This window comes from Ovis canadensis, chromosome 13 (assembly GCF_042477335.2).
Source record: "Ovis canadensis isolate MfBH-ARS-UI-01 breed Bighorn chromosome 13, ARS-UI_OviCan_v2, whole genome shotgun sequence".
Lineage (NCBI taxonomy): Eukaryota > Metazoa > Chordata > Mammalia > Artiodactyla > Bovidae > Ovis > Ovis canadensis.
Genome location: NC_091257.1, coordinates 80,161,004 through 80,178,182, shown reverse-complemented (window position 1 = coordinate 80,178,182; position 17,179 = coordinate 80,161,004). Strand labels below are relative to the sequence as shown.

The 17,179-nt window shown below is 47.6% G+C and overlaps 1 protein-coding gene across 1 annotated transcript in view; it reads left to right on the top strand.

Annotated features, from left to right (window-relative positions):
- LOC138417696 (fer-1-like protein 4) overlaps positions 1-16,855 on the top strand; it is a 39,977-nt gene extending 23,122 nt beyond the window's left edge. The window contains exons 34-45 of the mRNA XM_069548428.1: positions 8-145; positions 250-366; positions 9,895-10,022; positions 10,203-10,373; positions 10,799-10,953; positions 11,519-11,679; positions 12,177-12,262; positions 14,681-14,779; positions 15,021-15,262; positions 15,923-16,197; positions 16,288-16,388; positions 16,502-16,855. Of these exons, the coding sequence (XP_069404529.1) occupies positions 8-145; positions 250-366; positions 9,895-10,022; positions 10,203-10,373; positions 10,799-10,953; positions 11,519-11,679; positions 12,177-12,262; positions 14,681-14,779; positions 15,021-15,262; positions 15,923-16,197; positions 16,288-16,388; positions 16,502-16,694 (1,866 nt within the window). The 3' untranslated portion in view covers positions 16,695-16,855. The remainder of the gene's footprint in view (positions 1-7; positions 146-249; positions 367-9,894; positions 10,023-10,202; positions 10,374-10,798; positions 10,954-11,518; positions 11,680-12,176; positions 12,263-14,680; positions 14,780-15,020; positions 15,263-15,922; positions 16,198-16,287; positions 16,389-16,501) is intronic.
- The last annotated feature ends 324 nt before the right edge of the window (positions 16,856-17,179 follow it).

The window sequence follows — 17,179 nt, the reverse complement described above, 5'->3', positions numbered from 1 at the left end:
CTTTCAGATTTACAACACCTCCCTGGAGGAAGAGTTTAACAACTTTGAAGACTGGCTGAATGTGTTTCCCCTGTACCGTGGTCAGGGGAGTCAGGGTGGAGATGGAGAGGATGAAGGGTCTGGAAAGCTTGTGGGCAAGTTCAAGGTATGTTTGGGGGAGGAATGGGGGACCAGGGAGCACAGATGGGGATGCAGGAGGAAGTCTCTCTTAGCAGTGTTTTTTCTGCTCCCCACTCCCATCCCACCCAGGGCTCCTTCCTCATTTACCCAGAATCAGAGGCAGTGTCCTTCTCTGAGCCCCAGATCTCCCGGGGTATCCCACAGAACCGGCCCATCAAGCTCCTGGTTAGAGTATATGTTGTAAAGGTGAGCATCCATTGACCCTGCATGCCTCTAAGTCGAACAAAGGTAATGTACACAAAACCTACAGACAGGAAGGGATCGGAGTCCAGCTTTTTCATTTTTCAGGTGGGAAATCTTAGGCACAAAGTTAAGAGACTCCCGAAGGTTACATGACTTGCTCATGGCAGAACCTGAATTTACTACTTAGATCTTCTGACTCCTTATTCGTAGTTCTAGTCTCATATTAAAAGAATGGGGAGAGTTTAATTCCAGGAAGAGCACAATCCATAAAGCTTCGTGATGGCCTCCCACCAAAGCCTTTGTACAGGTCTTCCCATTGTTGCATGATTTTTTTCACTTAAAAAAAAATCAATCATTGAATGAATTAGCTATTTTTGGCTGCCCTGGGTCTTCACTGCTATGCGAGGGCTTTCTCTAGTTGGGGTGAACAGGGGCTACTCTTGGTTGCGGTGCACCGGCTTCTCACTGCAGAGGCTTTTCTTGTTGCAGAGCACGGGCTTCGGTAGTCACAGCACGTGAGCTTAGGTGCTCCGTGGCATGTGGGATCTTCTCAGATCAGGGATTGAACGTGTGTCCCCTGCATTGGCAAGTGGATTCTTAACCACTGGACCATCAGGGTTTTCATATGGCACTCAGCAGGGCCCTGAGGTTTCCTTAAATGCATCTCAGCGAATGAAGGGAATGAGGGCTTTGCTACACATTTACTCCCAGTCCAGAGCAGATGCTGTACTTTTATCTAGTTTAAATGTAGGGGTTCTAAGGTGTAATTTAAAGAAACATTCTGTGGCCCTCTTCTGCCATAATCAAGCATCCTAGTGCCTACACTAGATAATGTGAATTACTTGGCTCTTTTTCCTTTAATGTTTCATGGGCAGGGACAATACAAAATGTTCTGTATCTAATTATAATGGCTTCTTTCCTGTGAACATTTTTCTTTTTGTTTTTTGATGTCTCTAGCCGTGAATACAAGCTGTAAAGAGGAACAGCTTTGCATCATCCATGAACTGTTTAACTTTGGGCACAAAGCTTTGCTTTTTTAAAAAGCGTTTTTATTTTGTTTTTTGGGGGGCTGAGCTGGGTCTTCGTTGCAGTGTGCAGGCTTCTCTAGTCACGGTGCGAGGGTGACATGTAGGATCTAGTTCCCGGACCAGGGATCAAATCTGGACCTCCTACATTGGGAGTGCAGAGTCTTAGCTACTGGACCACCAGGAAAGTCCCACTATGCTTTGTTTTGCGGCTCAGTATCCTTATCTGTCTACAGGCAGATAAGATATGCTGTCTTCAGAGCAACTGGAAAATCAAATGAGATGATGCATGAGTAACTTGGTCTAGTTTGTTAGACTACTAATAGACTAGACATACTAGTTTGGTAATTATCCTTATTTTATAGGTGTTTTTGTACCTGGAAAAGTCCAGACTCCCTTGGCCCACTCCCCTCTTCCTTCTGCTCCCGCTTCCCGTATCTCAGTCCCAACAGTACATTCATCCGAAGGTCCTTTCCCTTCTATTTATTTATTGTTTTTCAAATTTTGGCTGCACTGGGTATTCATTGCAGTGCTTGCTCCACAGCATGTGGGATCTTAGTTCCCTGACCAGGGACTGAACCCTACATTGCAAGGTAGATTGTTAACCACTGCACCCCCAGGGAAGTCCTTCCCTCCCTTCTATTTATATCATAAAACACCTGTTTCCGGAAGTCTCTGGAGACCTTGCAGTCATCTGGACCTTCTGCTTCTAACAGCATTGAAGCATAGATGGTCTGAAATAATTTCCTGATATAATACATCTAGAAATGCTAGATAAGCAGTCTTTTATACAAATCCTAAACTCATAGGAAGGGGAATTCTCAATGGCCAAATGAAGAAACAGCAGGAATCCCTGAACAAGCCCTGAAGTCCTATTCTCTTGAGAGGATTTCTCCATATCTGGACCCCAAGCCTTAGGTTCTAATACCAAATATCCTATGCAAGGTGAGAGACACAGCTAAGAAACTTGCATAAAGCAGGACCCAGGAAGGGCTCTACTGTCAGTGAAAGGCAGTCAAGAGGAAGCCCACCCACTGGAAAAGGAGCCTGTAAGGTAAATGGTCTGTCTTAGCCTCTGTTCCAGCTGGGTGAAACAGAAAAAATACCTTTTGTGAGGATTTATTATTAGAGTTTTGCCCTCACATTGATTTAGGACTTGAGTTTTTGTTTACAAAATGTATTTCTTTATTTGGCTGCATCAGATCTTAATTTCGGCATTCAGGAGCTATGTTGTGTCACGTGGCATCTTCATGTTGTGATACACAGACTTTAGTTGTAGTGTACGGGCTCAGTAGCAGCAGCTCACCAGCTGAGCTGCTCTGCAGCGGGTGCGATCTTGGTTCCCCAATCAAGGATCCAATCCACATCCCCTACATTGCAAGCTGAATTCTTAACCACAGGACCACCAGGGAAATAGCCCAGACTTGAGATTTTATTATCTGCGTAATCCAGAAAACTCAAAGCTGAGAAATCCGCTTAAAGTGGTCCCAAATCAGGCTTCACAGACTCCAAAGATTTAGATAACCAAATTTGGGTTCACAATACCAAATGACAATCTATATAAGAAGACAATCATCAGGAAAAATTGCTAGAAAGAAATAACACAAAGGAGAATTAGATCTCTAAAGGCTTTGGATGTTTGAGTTTTCAAATATTAAAATACAAAACAGCTGTTTAAAATTATTTCGCAGGCGGAGAACAAAAGGCTATAGAAATTGACTGAGCAAGACTTCCCTGGTGGAATAGTGGCTAAGACTCTGCCCTTCCAACGCAGAGGGCCCGGGTTTGATCTCTGATCAGGAATCTAGATCCCACAGGCTGCAATTAAGACCCAGTGCAGCCTGATGAACTATGGACAGAGGTTCGTGACATTGTACAGGAGACAGGGGTCAAGACCAAAGAAATGCAAAAAAGCAAAATGGCTGTCTGAGGAGGCCTTACAAATAGCTGTGAAAAGAAGGGAAGTGAAAAGCAAGGGAGAAAAGGAAAGATATAAGCATCTGAATGCAGAGTTCCAAAGAATAGCAAGAAGAGATAAGAAAGCCTTCCTTAGCAATCAGTCCAAAGAAATAGAGGAAAACAACAGAATGGGAAAGACTAGAGATCTCTTCAAGAAAATTAGAGATACCAAGGAAACATTTCATGCAAAGATGGGCACAATAAAGGACAGAAATGGTAGGGACCTAACAGAAGTAGAAGATATTAAGAAGAGGTGGCAAGAATACACAGAAGAACTGTACAAAAAAGATCTTCATGACCAAGATAATCACGATGGTGTGATCACTCACCTAGAGCCAGACATCCTGGAATGTGAAGTCAAGTGGGCCTTAGAAAGCATCACTACGAACACAGCTAGTGGAGGTGATGGAATTCCAGTGGAGCTATTTCAAATCTTGAAAGATTAAAACTCTGTGCTTCCAGTGCGGGGGTGGCGGGTGGGAGGTGGTGAGGGTTCGATTGATCCCACAGGCTGCACAGGAACTAAGATCCCACAGGCTGCGCAGTGCGACCAAAGAAACAAAACAACAACAAAACCTGCACCTTAATTGTCATCTGACAGGCAAATAATTGAAACCATCAGAAATTTCCCTCCCTTTGATTGGCAAGATTAGACAGGGGCGGGGCAGCCGTAGAACTCTACCGCAGTGCTGGTAGAAGGAGGCATTAGTTCTCTTTGCTGCTGCAACCAGTCCGCATACTTACCGTCTGTCTATCATCTTACTGTTCGGAAGAGCAGAAATCCAAAACAGGTTGCACTGGGCTGAAATCAAGGTGTTGGCCCAACTGCTTTCCTTCTACAGGCTCTTGCAAACAATCATTTGCTTGTCTTCTTGACCTTCTACAGGCGGCCTGTGTATCTTGGCTCATGACCTCTTCCTCCATCTTCAAAACCAGCAGTGTAGCACCTTCAAATCTCTCTCCCTGACTCTCTCATCTCCCTCTTTCACTTATAAAAACCTCTGTGATTACATTGGACTCACCTGGATAATCTAGGCTACTTCCTTCATCTTGTGATCTTTTATCACATCTGCAAAGTCTCTTTTACTACGTAAAGTAAGATATTCATAGGTTCAGGGATACTTGGACATGTTGTGGGGCGGTTTATTCTGCCTGTCACAGAATGTAAGTTGTTATAACTTTGGAGAACAGTTTGTAGTAAGATGTACAATATGTTGTCCAATGGAAGATTCTCATAGCCAATACCCAGTAATTGTACTTCTAGATACAATCTTAGAAAAATTTTCATATAATGTGTCTAAGAAAACATATATGTTCATTCTAGTAATATTTGTAATAATAAAAATTTTAGAAATAACCTTAAGTGTTCTTAAATAGGAGAGAGAGAGTGTGTATCAGTCATATAACAAATACTATAGTTAAACTGAACGAGCTACGGTAACATGTGTCAATAAGGATACATCTCCCAACAGAAATTTGGATGAAGTAAGCAAGTTTGATGATTCCCAGTTTGTGGAAGGTGGCACCAACGGGGCGTTTCCCCTTCTTTTTCCTGAAAATCACCCCCAAACAAGAACAATTAACAAAAATTCTGAGTTCCAATTATGCTGAAATCAGAGCCTTAAAAGTGCAAACCACCAGGGCAGCTGAAGAGCCTCCAAGAGCTGTGCAGATAGAGTCATGTGCATGAAGGAAGGGAGAGAGGACATCACTCATCAGAGCTCAAGGTCAGCAGAGTCTGTGTCTCAAGGCGTAAGAGCACACCCTGAGAATTAAAGCTAGCATCACTCACCAAAAGCTAAAAATGCTGGATCAAATTTTAAAGACATCTTAAAATTTAAAAAAAAATCATTGAATCATAGTTTATTTACAGTGTTGTGTTAATTTCTGATGTAAAGCAAAGTGATTCAGTTATACACATATATATATATATTCCTTTTCATGTGTCCATTATGGTTTATCACAGGATATTGGATATAGTTCCCTGTGGTGTACAGTAGGACCTTGTTGTTTATCCATCCTACGTACACTAGTTTGCATCTGCTAGTCCCCAACTCCCAATCCATCCCTTCCCCACTTCCTCCCCCTTGGCAACCACAAGCCTGTTCTCTGTGTCTGTGAGTCTGTTTCTGTTTCACAAATAAGTTCATTCGTGCCATCTTTTAGATTCCACATATAAGTGATATCATGGTATTTGTCTTTCTCTTTCTGACTTACTTCACTTAATATGGCAATCTCTAGCTCTATCCATGTTGCTGCAAATAGCATTATTTCATTTTTTTTATGCTGAATTGTATTCCATTGTGTGTGTGTATATATGATATATATATATATATATATATATATATGTATATCTTCTTTATCCATTCATCTGTCAATGGAAATTTAGGTTGTTTCCACGTCTTGATTATTGTGAATAGTGCTGCTATGAACACACAAGTGAATGTATCTTTTTTGTTGTTGTTACATTTTCTCTGTCTATTTCTTTTTGGCCATGCCAAGAGGCTTGCAGGATCTTAGTTCCTTGACCAAGGATCAAACCTATGCTCCCTGTAGTGGAAGCAAAGAGTCCTAACCACTGGACTGCAGGGAATTCCGTGTATCTTTTTGAAGTGCAGTTTTTTTCTGGGTATATGCCCAGGAGTGGGATTGCTGGATCATATCGCAATTCTATTTTCAGTTTTTTGAGAAACTTCCATACTTCAAAAACATCTTTTAAATGCAGTGCTGAGCTTCCAAGAAAGTAAGAGATTTTAGAGTAGAAAAAAACCCAAAGTAAAAGCAGGAGCTGCTTTAAAATGCACCCACGGTTTTGTTATTATCCACGTATGGGGAAGTCGACAGATCAGGTGGCTGCGATTGAAAAGATTGTTGTTTGTTTCAGTTTTCTAGAGGTGGGGCAGGCTGTGCCTTGCAGGGTTACCTGGGAAAACATGAGGGCCAGTCCGAAGGCAGAAGGAACAAGGGACGTATGACGGCCACAGCCTTTGTTGTGCGTGTTTTTTTGTTTGTTTGTTTTTGATGGAAAGGTGGGGCAAAGCAGCATAAGCAGGTTTATGACTAGCTAGTTTGAATAATTCCTACGGGCTTTAGGGTACAGGAGTTGTCTCACTGTCTCTAGCTGTCTGAACCTGGCTGTGGGGATGATAAAAGCAGAGAAATATTACTTTCTGGAGTATAAAGGCCAGATAGAGGAGGTGGTTGGGTGTTGTATGGGGTCTGGATTAGTTGGTTTGTATATGAAAAGTACTCTGGCAAATATGTTGCTTGCTAACTCTGGGAATTAGTAGCCCTGGCAGGGGCAGTCTCTCCAGCGTCAGTACAGCCCCAGATACCAGAGCATCAAGAATACAGAAAATCGGACTGGTGGTCCAGTGGTTAAGAATCTGTCTGTCAGTGCAGGGGACACAGGGTTTGATCCCTGATCCGGGAAGATTCCACATAACTTGGGGCAGCTGAGCCCTCCACCACAACTACTGAAGCCTGAGCTCTAGAGCCGGGGAGCCACAAGAGAAGCCACCACAGTGAGAAGCCCACGCACCACAGTAAAGAGCAGCCCCTGCACAGCCGGAAACAAAGAAAAGAAGAGTGTGGAGAGTAAGGAAGTTTAGCTAATACAGGAGCCAAGAGAAGAGGCGTAGTAAAGCTGGCTTTCACCCCACACTCACGCTGACCAGAGAGACCTCCTCTTCCTCATGACAGGCAGTGAGGACAGGAGATGAAACCCCGGGGCCACCTGGAGCATAAGGATGAACAAAGATAGGAACTTGCACGGCAGAAGGGGACACCGAGGAAGCTTGGCTGCCTTAACCCTGGCATTGGTTAGAGGGGAAAAGTCTCCCTAAGCATCCACGACCACAAGCTGCATTCTCACCTCTGGTGTGATCCCCACACCCTCAGTTAGAAGATGTCATCCCTCTACTTGTTTATTGTTTTGGTTGCTATGGGCCTTCATTGTTGCGAGAGGTCTTTCTCTAGTTGAGGCACACAGGCTGCTCGTTGTGGTGGCTTCTCTTGCTGTGGAACATGGGATCTAGGAGCGAGAGCTTCAGTAGCTGAAGCACTCGGGCTCAGTAGCTGTGGTGTGTGGACTCCAGGGTGAGAGGGCTTGGAGGATTTAATTTAAAGTGGCTGCAGGTTGGTAGTTTGCCTAGGGAACTGGCAGGAGTGAAAACAAACCCTCTTTGGCAGAGAACACACACAACATGAGTCATACCAAATATGAGTCATGATTAAAAAGTACCAAAAGAAAAAGACCATCAGGAGTAAGGATTAGCAAAAATAACAGATTCAGACCCCAAGGCCGTTGATATTGGAATGACTAGATAGAGAATATGAAATGTTTAAAGAAATAGAATGAAATTAAAATGAGCAAGGAACAAGAGATCATTACAAATAAACAGCAAGTTTGAAGGACCAGTTAGAATGTTTAGAAATTAAAAATGTAATATTGAAAATTAAAAACTCAATGATGGCACAAAAGATTTGAAGTCATTTCACAAAAGCAAATATATATATATATATATATATATATATACACACACACACACAAGGCTAATAAGCACATTCAAAAGTGAAAAAAAAAGCTCAACATGCTTCATCAGCAGGGAAACACAAATTAAACCCCAATGAGCTTCAATTTTACACGCATGAGAATGATGAAAATAAAAAAGATTGACAATACCAAGTGCTGGGAAAGATGAGCAACTGGAACTCTGCTGTGTATAAGTTCTATTTCAGTATTTTATGTATAAGTTATATATTTACTAAATTACATAGTTTTCAAAAATAGAAAAAGGAAGTTTACTACATACAGTTTAAACCATGAAAGATCATGCTATATATTGCTTAGGGATGCATGGATATGTAACAGAAGTATGTCCAGAAGTTGTATTATTTATGAAGCTGGGCACACACATGCTCATTGTATTATTTTTTTATTTAGCTAAAATATTCTTAATTTAACAAAAAAGGACTTCCCTGGTGGTCCAGTGGTTAAGAACCCACCTTGCAATGCAGGGGACACGAGTTGATCCCTGGCCCTGGAAGGGCCCACATGCCGTGGAGCAGCTAAGCCTGGGGCCACAGCTCCTGAGCCTATGTGCTGCAGCCCCTGAAGCCTGCACGCCCTAGAGCCCGTGCTCCACAACAAGAGGAGCTGCTGCAGCGAGAAGCCCAGCCCCGCATGAAGAGTATCACCCCCTCACAGTGCAGAGAGATTGGTGAGCCCAGCAACCCAGACTCAGCGCAGCCAAAAATAAAAAAATAAAATAAAAACAAAAAAAGGGATAAAAAGTAAAATGAAAGTAACATATGCTCATTGTGAAAGAGTGAAACTCAAATGATATGGAAAGTTATGAACTGAATAGTAAGTCCCTTATACAATGCAAACAGTGAGAGACTTTATTTTGGGGCTCCAAAATCACTGCAGATGGTGACTGCAGCCATGAAATTAAAAGACGCTTACTCCTTGGAAGAAAAGCTGTGATCATCCTAGACAGCATATTAAAAAACAGAGACATTCATTTGCCAACAAAAGTCCGTCTAGTCAAAGCTACTATGGTTTTTCCAGTGGTCATGTATGAATGTGAGAGTTGGACTATAAAGAAAGCTGAGCACCGAAGAATTGATGCTTTTGAACTGTGGTGTTGGAGAAGACTCTTGAGAGTCCCTTGGACTGCAAGGAGATCAAATCAGTCAGTCCTAAAGGAAATCAGTCCTGAATATTCATTGGAAGGACTGATACTGAAGCTGAAACTTCAATATTTTGGCCACCTGATGTGAAGGACTGACTCACTAGAAAAGACCCTGATGCTGAGAAAGATTGAAGGCAGGAGGAGAAGGGGACAACAGAGGATGAGATGGTTATATGGCATCACTGACTCAATGCACATGAGTTTGAGAAGGCTCCAGGAGTTGGTGATGGACAGGGAGGCCTGGCGTGCTTCAGTCCATGGGGTCACAAACAGTCGCACACAACTGAGCGACTGAACTGACTATACATGTTTCCACGTATTTTGTTTCATTATATATATATATATATTAAGTTGTATTTATTTATTAATGGCTGCACTGGGTCTTCGTTGTTGCACACGGGCTTTCTTTAGTTGTGGCAAGCAGGGGCTCTTCTCTAGTTGCAGTGTGTTGGCTTCTCATTGCAGTGGCTTCTCATGTTGAGGCTTGTGGGCTCCAGAGTGCAAGCTCAGCTGTGGTGCACAGGCTTAGTTGCCCCTCGACACATGGAGTCTTCATGGACCAGGGATTGAATCCATGTCCCCTGCATTGTCAGGTGGATTCTTAACCCCTGGACACCAGGGAAGCCTTCGTTATATTCCTGTTATACCTATTTGTATGACAATAATTACTGTATTTCAATAATTAAGTTAAAAGAAAGTAAGTCACCTCATCCAACCTCTCAGCTAATGTCTTGCAGTAGAAGAATTTTCCGTGGTAACTTCCTGTTTTTACTAAATCGGAGAGTAGGCCCAACAAGGGCAACCTTGGGTTTTGACGTTTTTTTCATTTCCACCCCGTACTGTCTCTCTAGGCTACCAACCTGGCTCCTGCAGACCCCAATGGCAAGGCAGACCCCTACTTGGTGGTGAGCGCTGGCCGGGAGCGGCTGGACACCAAGGAACGATACATCCCCAAGCAGCTAAATCCCATCTTTGGAGAGTGAGGCTGGGCCCTGGGCTTGGGGATGGGGAGTGACTTTGCCACCTGGCCCTGTGACTCTCACTCAGGCAGCTAGTGGTGATGGTGGGGGAATGGACAGGGGTGCTGAGTCCACCCCTTCCCCCGCAGGACCACCCCCAGGGTGTGGGGGTGTTCTCAGCTGTGCTCTCTCCTTGCTAGGGTCCTGGAACTCAGCATTTCTCTCCCTGCTGAGCCTGAGCTGACCATAGCTGTGTTTGATCATGACCTCGTGGGTTCTGATGACCTCATTGGGGAGACCCACATTGATCTGGAAAACCGATTCTATAGCCACCACAGGGCGAACTGTGGGCTGGCATCCCAGTATGACGTGTGAGTCCCACAGGGCCCTCGGGAGTCATTCTAAGTCTGACCAAAGGCTTTCAAGTTCACATCCCACCTGAGGGTCCAGATCCTTTAATTTCACAGCAGGGGACTCCCCTGCGACCAAAACATTATAGCTTATTGGTCAAGAAATGGGCTTGGGAGTTGGGATCTATAACTAACAAGTCACTTGACTTCCTTGAGCTTCAGTTTCCTCATCTGCAAAATGGGGGCAATAATGTCAGTATCTCTTTCATAGGAGCATCTGGCATGCATACTTGATTTTCGCCATTACTGTAAGCGAGGACTAACCTGTTCTCCAGTAGAGTTATGAACCTGGATCCTAAGTCCTCAAGGGCCCCCATCCCTGCCCCTGTGCCCAACTATGTTTATCTGCTGGATCCAACTGCAGCACCTTCCATTTCCTCCCACAGGGACGGGTACAATGCCTGGCGTGATGCATTCCAGCCTTCACAGATCCTGGCTGGGCTATGCCAACGCTGTGGCCTCCCCCAACCTGAATATCGAGTCGAGGCTGTCAAGGTGGGCAGCAAACTCTTTCGGACATCACCAGAGACCCTGCCCCCAGGTACCAGTCTCTCTCTGTTGGACAATCCAGAGGGGGCAAGATGGTAGAGCAAGGTATGGGGGAGGCCGCTGATGATCAGCCTAATGTGTCCCCAAAGATCCCGCCTCCCTCTGCAAACAGAGGAGGTGAGTTTGGCTGAGTAAGGACAATAGTGGAGAGAAAGTGGTCTTTGTTGGTGAGTGTGAGATCTCTGGGGAGACTTAGTGAACCCCTCAGAGCCATAGCTAATTGAGGACACAGGGCTACCATGCAATATACAATATGGTGCAGGATTTAGCTTGTGCTTCATACATGACCAGTGGTCTGTTCTCTAAATAAGGTTTGCCCAAAGGCCACAGCCCCTCCAATCCCACTGTCCCCCTACTGCTGGCTTTTCACTGGCAAAAGTTGTTACAGCAGCATCTGCCACTTTCTATGCATTGTGGACATGCCCTCCCAGGAAATGTGTTTGTCCAGTACAGCAGGTGCCTCAGCCCAGAGCGTCTATTGAGGGCCAGGGGGTTGGGAGGGAGGGAGCAGAGTTGGGAACTGTGTGGAACCCAAGCTCACGAACCTCTTGTTGTAGGTATCAGGGGCTCCAAGGCGGCAAGGGATGTCTCTGAGGAGGCCCAGGCATTGCTAGTGCTGCGGCGCTGGCAGGAGATGCCAGGGCTTGGGATCCAGCTGGTACCTGAGCATGTAGAAACACGGCCCCTCTACCATCCCCGCAGCCCAGGGCTGCTGCAGGTGAAGGAGGGCTCAGGGCACATCCCCAGAGCCCCAGGACTCCCACCTTGTCCTGAACCTGGGCACGGCCACTTCTGACTCTGGCTCTTGATCTTGCTCCCCACCCTCCCCACTCAAGTCTTGGACTTCCATCCTGGACTCCCTCCCCTCACCCCAGACTCTGGTTCTGAAGGAGTCCCAGCCCTGGCCTACCAAGGCTCAGATGTGGCACACCCAACCTGACCTCCACCCCAGATTTCTAGGATCTGGACCTGGGAACACTGGATCTCACTTTTAATCTCAGCCTTCCACTTCCAGGGCCTCATCTCTGAACCCCCAGTCTAACCTCAACCCTGGAATCCCCAGTTCAGACCCTGCCTTCATCCTCATCCCCCAGGATCTACCCTCCTGACCCCACCTCTCCTTTCCACCTGGGGCAAGGCACAACCTCCGGCCCCAGGGCTGTTAGGGGAGGTGGGACCCCTGGAAGACCCTTCAGCCCAGTCCTGTGCCCCCAGGGGTCTCTTCACATGTGGATTGACATCTTCCCCAGAGATGTGCCTGCCCCACCCCCAGTTGACATCAAGCCTCGACAGCCAATCAGGTAAGAGGAATCCTGGCCCCTCCTCCCATGGGGCGGGCACATCTTGGGCAGCCTGGACAAGGGCCCCTGGTGAAGCAGGCAGAGCTGACCCAGGCTTCAGGTAGGTGAACCATTATTCTTTTTTTTTTCATAAGCCACTGTAAGTTGGGGGTGACACTTGCAACTGAAAAGAGTCCAAGCACCAGTTAACTACCTTCTGACCTAAGCTGGTCTGAGTGGGGAGTATGTGCACTTCAGATTTCATCAGCAATCTGTCACTTCCTACCTCTGGGCTCTGCTTTCCTTGGTGTCAGTCTCATGGAAGCTTTCGCAGTCTGGGGTCAAAATGACTTTTAACAGCGCAAGCTTCAGTTCAGTTCAGTCGCTCAGTCATGTCCGACTCTTTGCAACCCCATGAATCGCAGCACGCCAGGCCTCCCTGTCCATCACCAACTCCCAGAGTTCACTCAGACCCATGTCCATTGAGTCAGTGATGCCATCCAGCCATCTCATCCTCTGTTGTCCCCTTCTCCTCCTGCCCCCAATCCCTCCCAGCATCAGAGTCTTCCAATGAGTCAACTCTTCGCATGAGGTGGCCAAAGTACTGGAGTTTCAGCTTTAGCATCATTCCTTCCAAAGAAATCCCAGGGCTGATCTCCTTCAGAATGGACTTGTTGTATCTCCTTGCAGTCCAAGGGACTCTCAAGAGTCTTCTCCAATACCACAGTTCAAAACCATCAATTCTTCGGCGCTCAGCCTTTTTCATAGTCCAACTCTCACATCCATACATGACCACAGGAAAAACCATAGACTTGACCAAACGGACCTTTGTTGGCAAACTAATGTCTCTCCTTTTGAATGTACTATCTAGGTTGGTCATAACTTTTCTTCCAAGGAGTAAGTGTCTTTTAATTTCATGGCTGTAATCACCATCTGCAGTGATTTTGGAGCCCAGAAAAATCAAGTCTGACACTGTTTCCACTGTTTCCCCATCTATTTCCCATGAAGTGATGGGACCAGATGCCTTGATCTTCATTTTCTGAATGTTGAGCTTTAAGCCAACTTTTTCACTCTCCTCTTTCACTTTCATCAAGAGGCTTTTGAGTTCCTCTTCACTTTCTGCCATAAGGGTGGTGTCATCTGCATATCTGAGGTTGTTGATATTTCTCCTGGCAATCTTGATTCCAGCTTGTGTTTCTTCTAGCCCAGCGTTTCTCATGATGTACTCTGCATATAAGTTAAATAAGCAGGGTGACAATATACAGCCTTGACATACTCCTTTTCCTATTTGGAACCATTTCCTATTTGGAGTCTGTTGTTCCATGTCCAGTTCTAACTGTTGCTTCCTGACCTGCATACAGATTTCTCAAGAGGCAGGTCAGGTGGTCTGGTATTCCCATCTCTTTCAGAATTTTCCACAGTTGATTGTGATCCACACAGTCAAAGGCTTTGGTATAGTCAATAAAGCAGAAATAGATGTTTTTCTGGAACTCTCTTGCTTTTTCCATGAGCCAGTGGATGTTGGCAATTTGATCTCTGGTTCCTCTGCCTTTTCTAAAACCAGCTTGAACATCAGGAAGTTCACGGTTCACGTATTGCTGAAGTCTGGCTTGCAGAATTTTGAGCATTACTTTATTGGCATGTGAGATGAGTGCAATTGTGATGTAGTTCAGCACAAGCTTACATCTTACCAACCAGACTACTTGAGCAGAAAAAGAAACACCCCTCTCCCAGTTAGAGCAAAAGTCTTGGGCTAACTATCATTGGACCAGCTTGGGTCAAATGCTGATTCCTGAACCAATCACTGTGATCAGGGGGCTATAATACATTGATTGGTCAGTCCTGGGTGATGTCCCCTAGGTGACAGACCCACCAGTATGACTCAGTTGACAGTAGTGGGGGTAGGGTCACCAACAGAAAATCAAGGTGCTGTCAACAAATGAGGGGAAATTAACACTGGGCAAAACAACAGATATCTGGAAACCATTTGACAGCCCAGGACAGGGCCACCTGGGGTAGGATCAAGAATGTCACAGCCCCTCCTTTTGTCCCTTAGGGGCTTCATGCTCTCATCCCCACTTAAGTGTTTCTCTGCAGACTGGCTCTCTCCGTTTGCACAGCGCTTTAGCTTGTGGTGGCTCCAGATCTACGTCTGATGCTTTGGGACTCACGTTTTCAGGGTCTTGAGTCCAAATTTATGGGAGGGAAAATCTCATTGAACCAGCGTGGGTCAGCAGACCATTCCTGGTGCCAACTGCAGTGGCTGGGGTGGGCAGTGATACCTGGGGATGCCTGTTCAAGGTAGCACAGACATCTGATTACCTGGCTAGGCGCACTCCAGTTGCTGAGTGTCAGTGGCCCTGGCCCCGGTCCTTCCTGTAGCTCCTCCCAAGACACCTCTCAAGAGTCTGAAAACCCTCCCCCCAATACTTCCCTCAGCTATGAGCTCCGAGTCATCATCTGGAACACGGAGGATGTGGTTCTGGATGACGTGAACCCGCTCACTGGAGAGATGTCGAGTGACATCTACGTGAAAAGGTAGGCCTGCAGGCGGAGCTGGGCGCATGGCTGTGTACCGAGGTGGGACTGCGAACAGGGGCTTGGGTCCTGGGCTGAGCCAGAGCCCTGCCTGTCCTCTGGGGCCTTGATGGCGCTGGGAGCTGGGTGAAGGGACCAACGTGAGGGTGAGCGGAGGGGCATACTGGGTGAGGAGCCGATTCCAGACTTGGCCAAGCACAGATGCCCACCCTCTTGGCCTGCACCTTTCCCCTGGTCCCAGCTGGGTGAAGGGGCTGGAGCACGACAAGCAGGAGACAGACGTCCACTTCAACTCTCTGACCGGGGAGGGCAACTTCAACTGGCGCTTCGTGTTCCGCTTTGACTACCTGCCCACGGAGCGCGAGGTGAGCGTCCGGCGCCGCCCTGGACCCTTCGCCCTGGAAGAAGCTGAATTCCGGCAGCCAGCTGTGCTGGTCCTGCAGGTCTGGGACTATGACCGCATCTCTGCCAACGACTTCCTTGGTACTACTGAGCTCTCCTCCCACCTCCACCCTAGCTCCCATTTCTGCCCTCATTGCCCTGCCCTTGGCTTCTGGTTTCCCTACTCTAACCAACCCTGAATCCTGGATTTCAGATCCAAGTCACTAACTTTTGCCTTCTGGCCTAATAATTTATTGAGTTTATTCAGCTCTGAGCAGCCTAACCTCCAGTCCCACCCAGTCTCCAATTCAATCCTCTAAATTTGACCTGAGCTCAGGTTACTCTGGCCCCACAGCTGTTAGTCCCTGCTGTGCCTGGTCCCATAGGACAACCTGCTGACATTTGGGCTGTGGTGTGTGGTTCATAGCTGTGGCCTGACCACCACATCCTAGCTTCTTAAAAAAAATTTGTCTTCGGGAGGTGTCATAGTTGCTGCACCTGGGACTTTTGTTGCAGCATGCGGGATCTAGTTCCTTGACCAGGGATCAGACCTGGGGCCCCTGCATTAGGAGTGCAGCATCTTAACCACTGGACTGCCATTCTAACTGTAGATGCCTTGAGTTCCATCTCCCAGAATTCAGTCAGCCATCAGTCACTTTCTAGCTCTGGGCTCTGCTTTCGTTGGAGTCACGCTCAGGGATGGGAGGTTGGCTCAGACAGACCTCCCGCTCCTGCCTAACCCAGAGCACTCTGGACTTGCAGGATCCCTGGAACTGCAGCTACCAGACATGGTGCGAGGGGCCCGGGGCCCCGAGCTCTGCTCCGTGCGGCTGGCCCGGGACGGGGCCACACCCAGGTGTAACTTGTTTCGCTGCCACCGCTTGCGGGGCTGGTGGCCGGTAGTGAAGCTGCGGGAGCCGGAGGACGAGGAGCAGGAGCGACGAGAGGCTCAGACCAGCAAGAGGAGGAAGAAGAGGAAAGGCCGGCGGGAAGACTTAGAGTTCTCAGACTCAGGAGGCAATGTCTACATCCTCACGGTGAGCAGGAACGGGGGTGGGAGGGGTAGGGGGATCGGGGGTCGGGCCTGAGCCCACTCAAGAACTTGGCTTCTGTCCCTTCTTTTCCAGGGAAAGGTTGAGGCAGAGTTTGAGCTGCTGACTGTGGAGGAGGCTGAGAAACGGCCAGTGGGGAAGGGGCGCAAGGAGCCTGAGCCCTTGGAGAAGCCTGAGTGAGTGGGGGGCGCAGGAGGCGGGGCCAGATCCGGGGTTGGGGGCCGGGGGTGGCGGTGTTGGAGACCAGCGAGGGTTTCCTCCTCATCCGACACCACCTGCTCCCCCACAGCCGCCCCAAAACCTCCTTCAACTGGTTTGTGAACCCGCTGAAGACCTTCGTCTTCTTCATTTGGCGCCGGTACTGGCGCATCTTGGTGCTGCTGCTGCTGCTGGCGCTGATCACTGTCTTCCTCCTCCTCGTCTTTTACACCATGCCCGGGCAGATCAGCCAGGTCATTTTCCGCCCCCTCCACCGCCCCTAACCAACCATGGACACTCATCCTGTAATGCCAGCTCCGTCTCCTTCCCACCAACAGGAACCATCCTGGGGTTGCCCTGTTTCCTCTGCCCAAACCTTCCAGGGAACCCACTCTTGTCACCTGCACACCCACGGCAGATAATAAATAACGCTTGGGGCAGAGAATGGAGGTGTTCCTGGGTGACCTTGGGTGTTGGGGTTCACTGGACTAATACACAGGATGGGGGGGTGCTGCCCACATGGCCCTACTGCCAGGAGGAACAGGACCCAGGGGAGGGTCCCTGCTGAGGAGGCCTCGCCCCTGAGGGGTCAGGCCCCGTGAGCAGCCCCCCTGCCCTGCCAGTGGCTGCTGCTGCTCCATGACAGCTAAACCCCTGTGTGCTCCATGAACTCGCAGCCATGAGAGCAGGCAGGCCACTCAGGACACTTGGTTGCAAGTGACAGAAATCCCAACCCAAGCTGGCTGAAGCAAAAACGGACCGTTCCTGG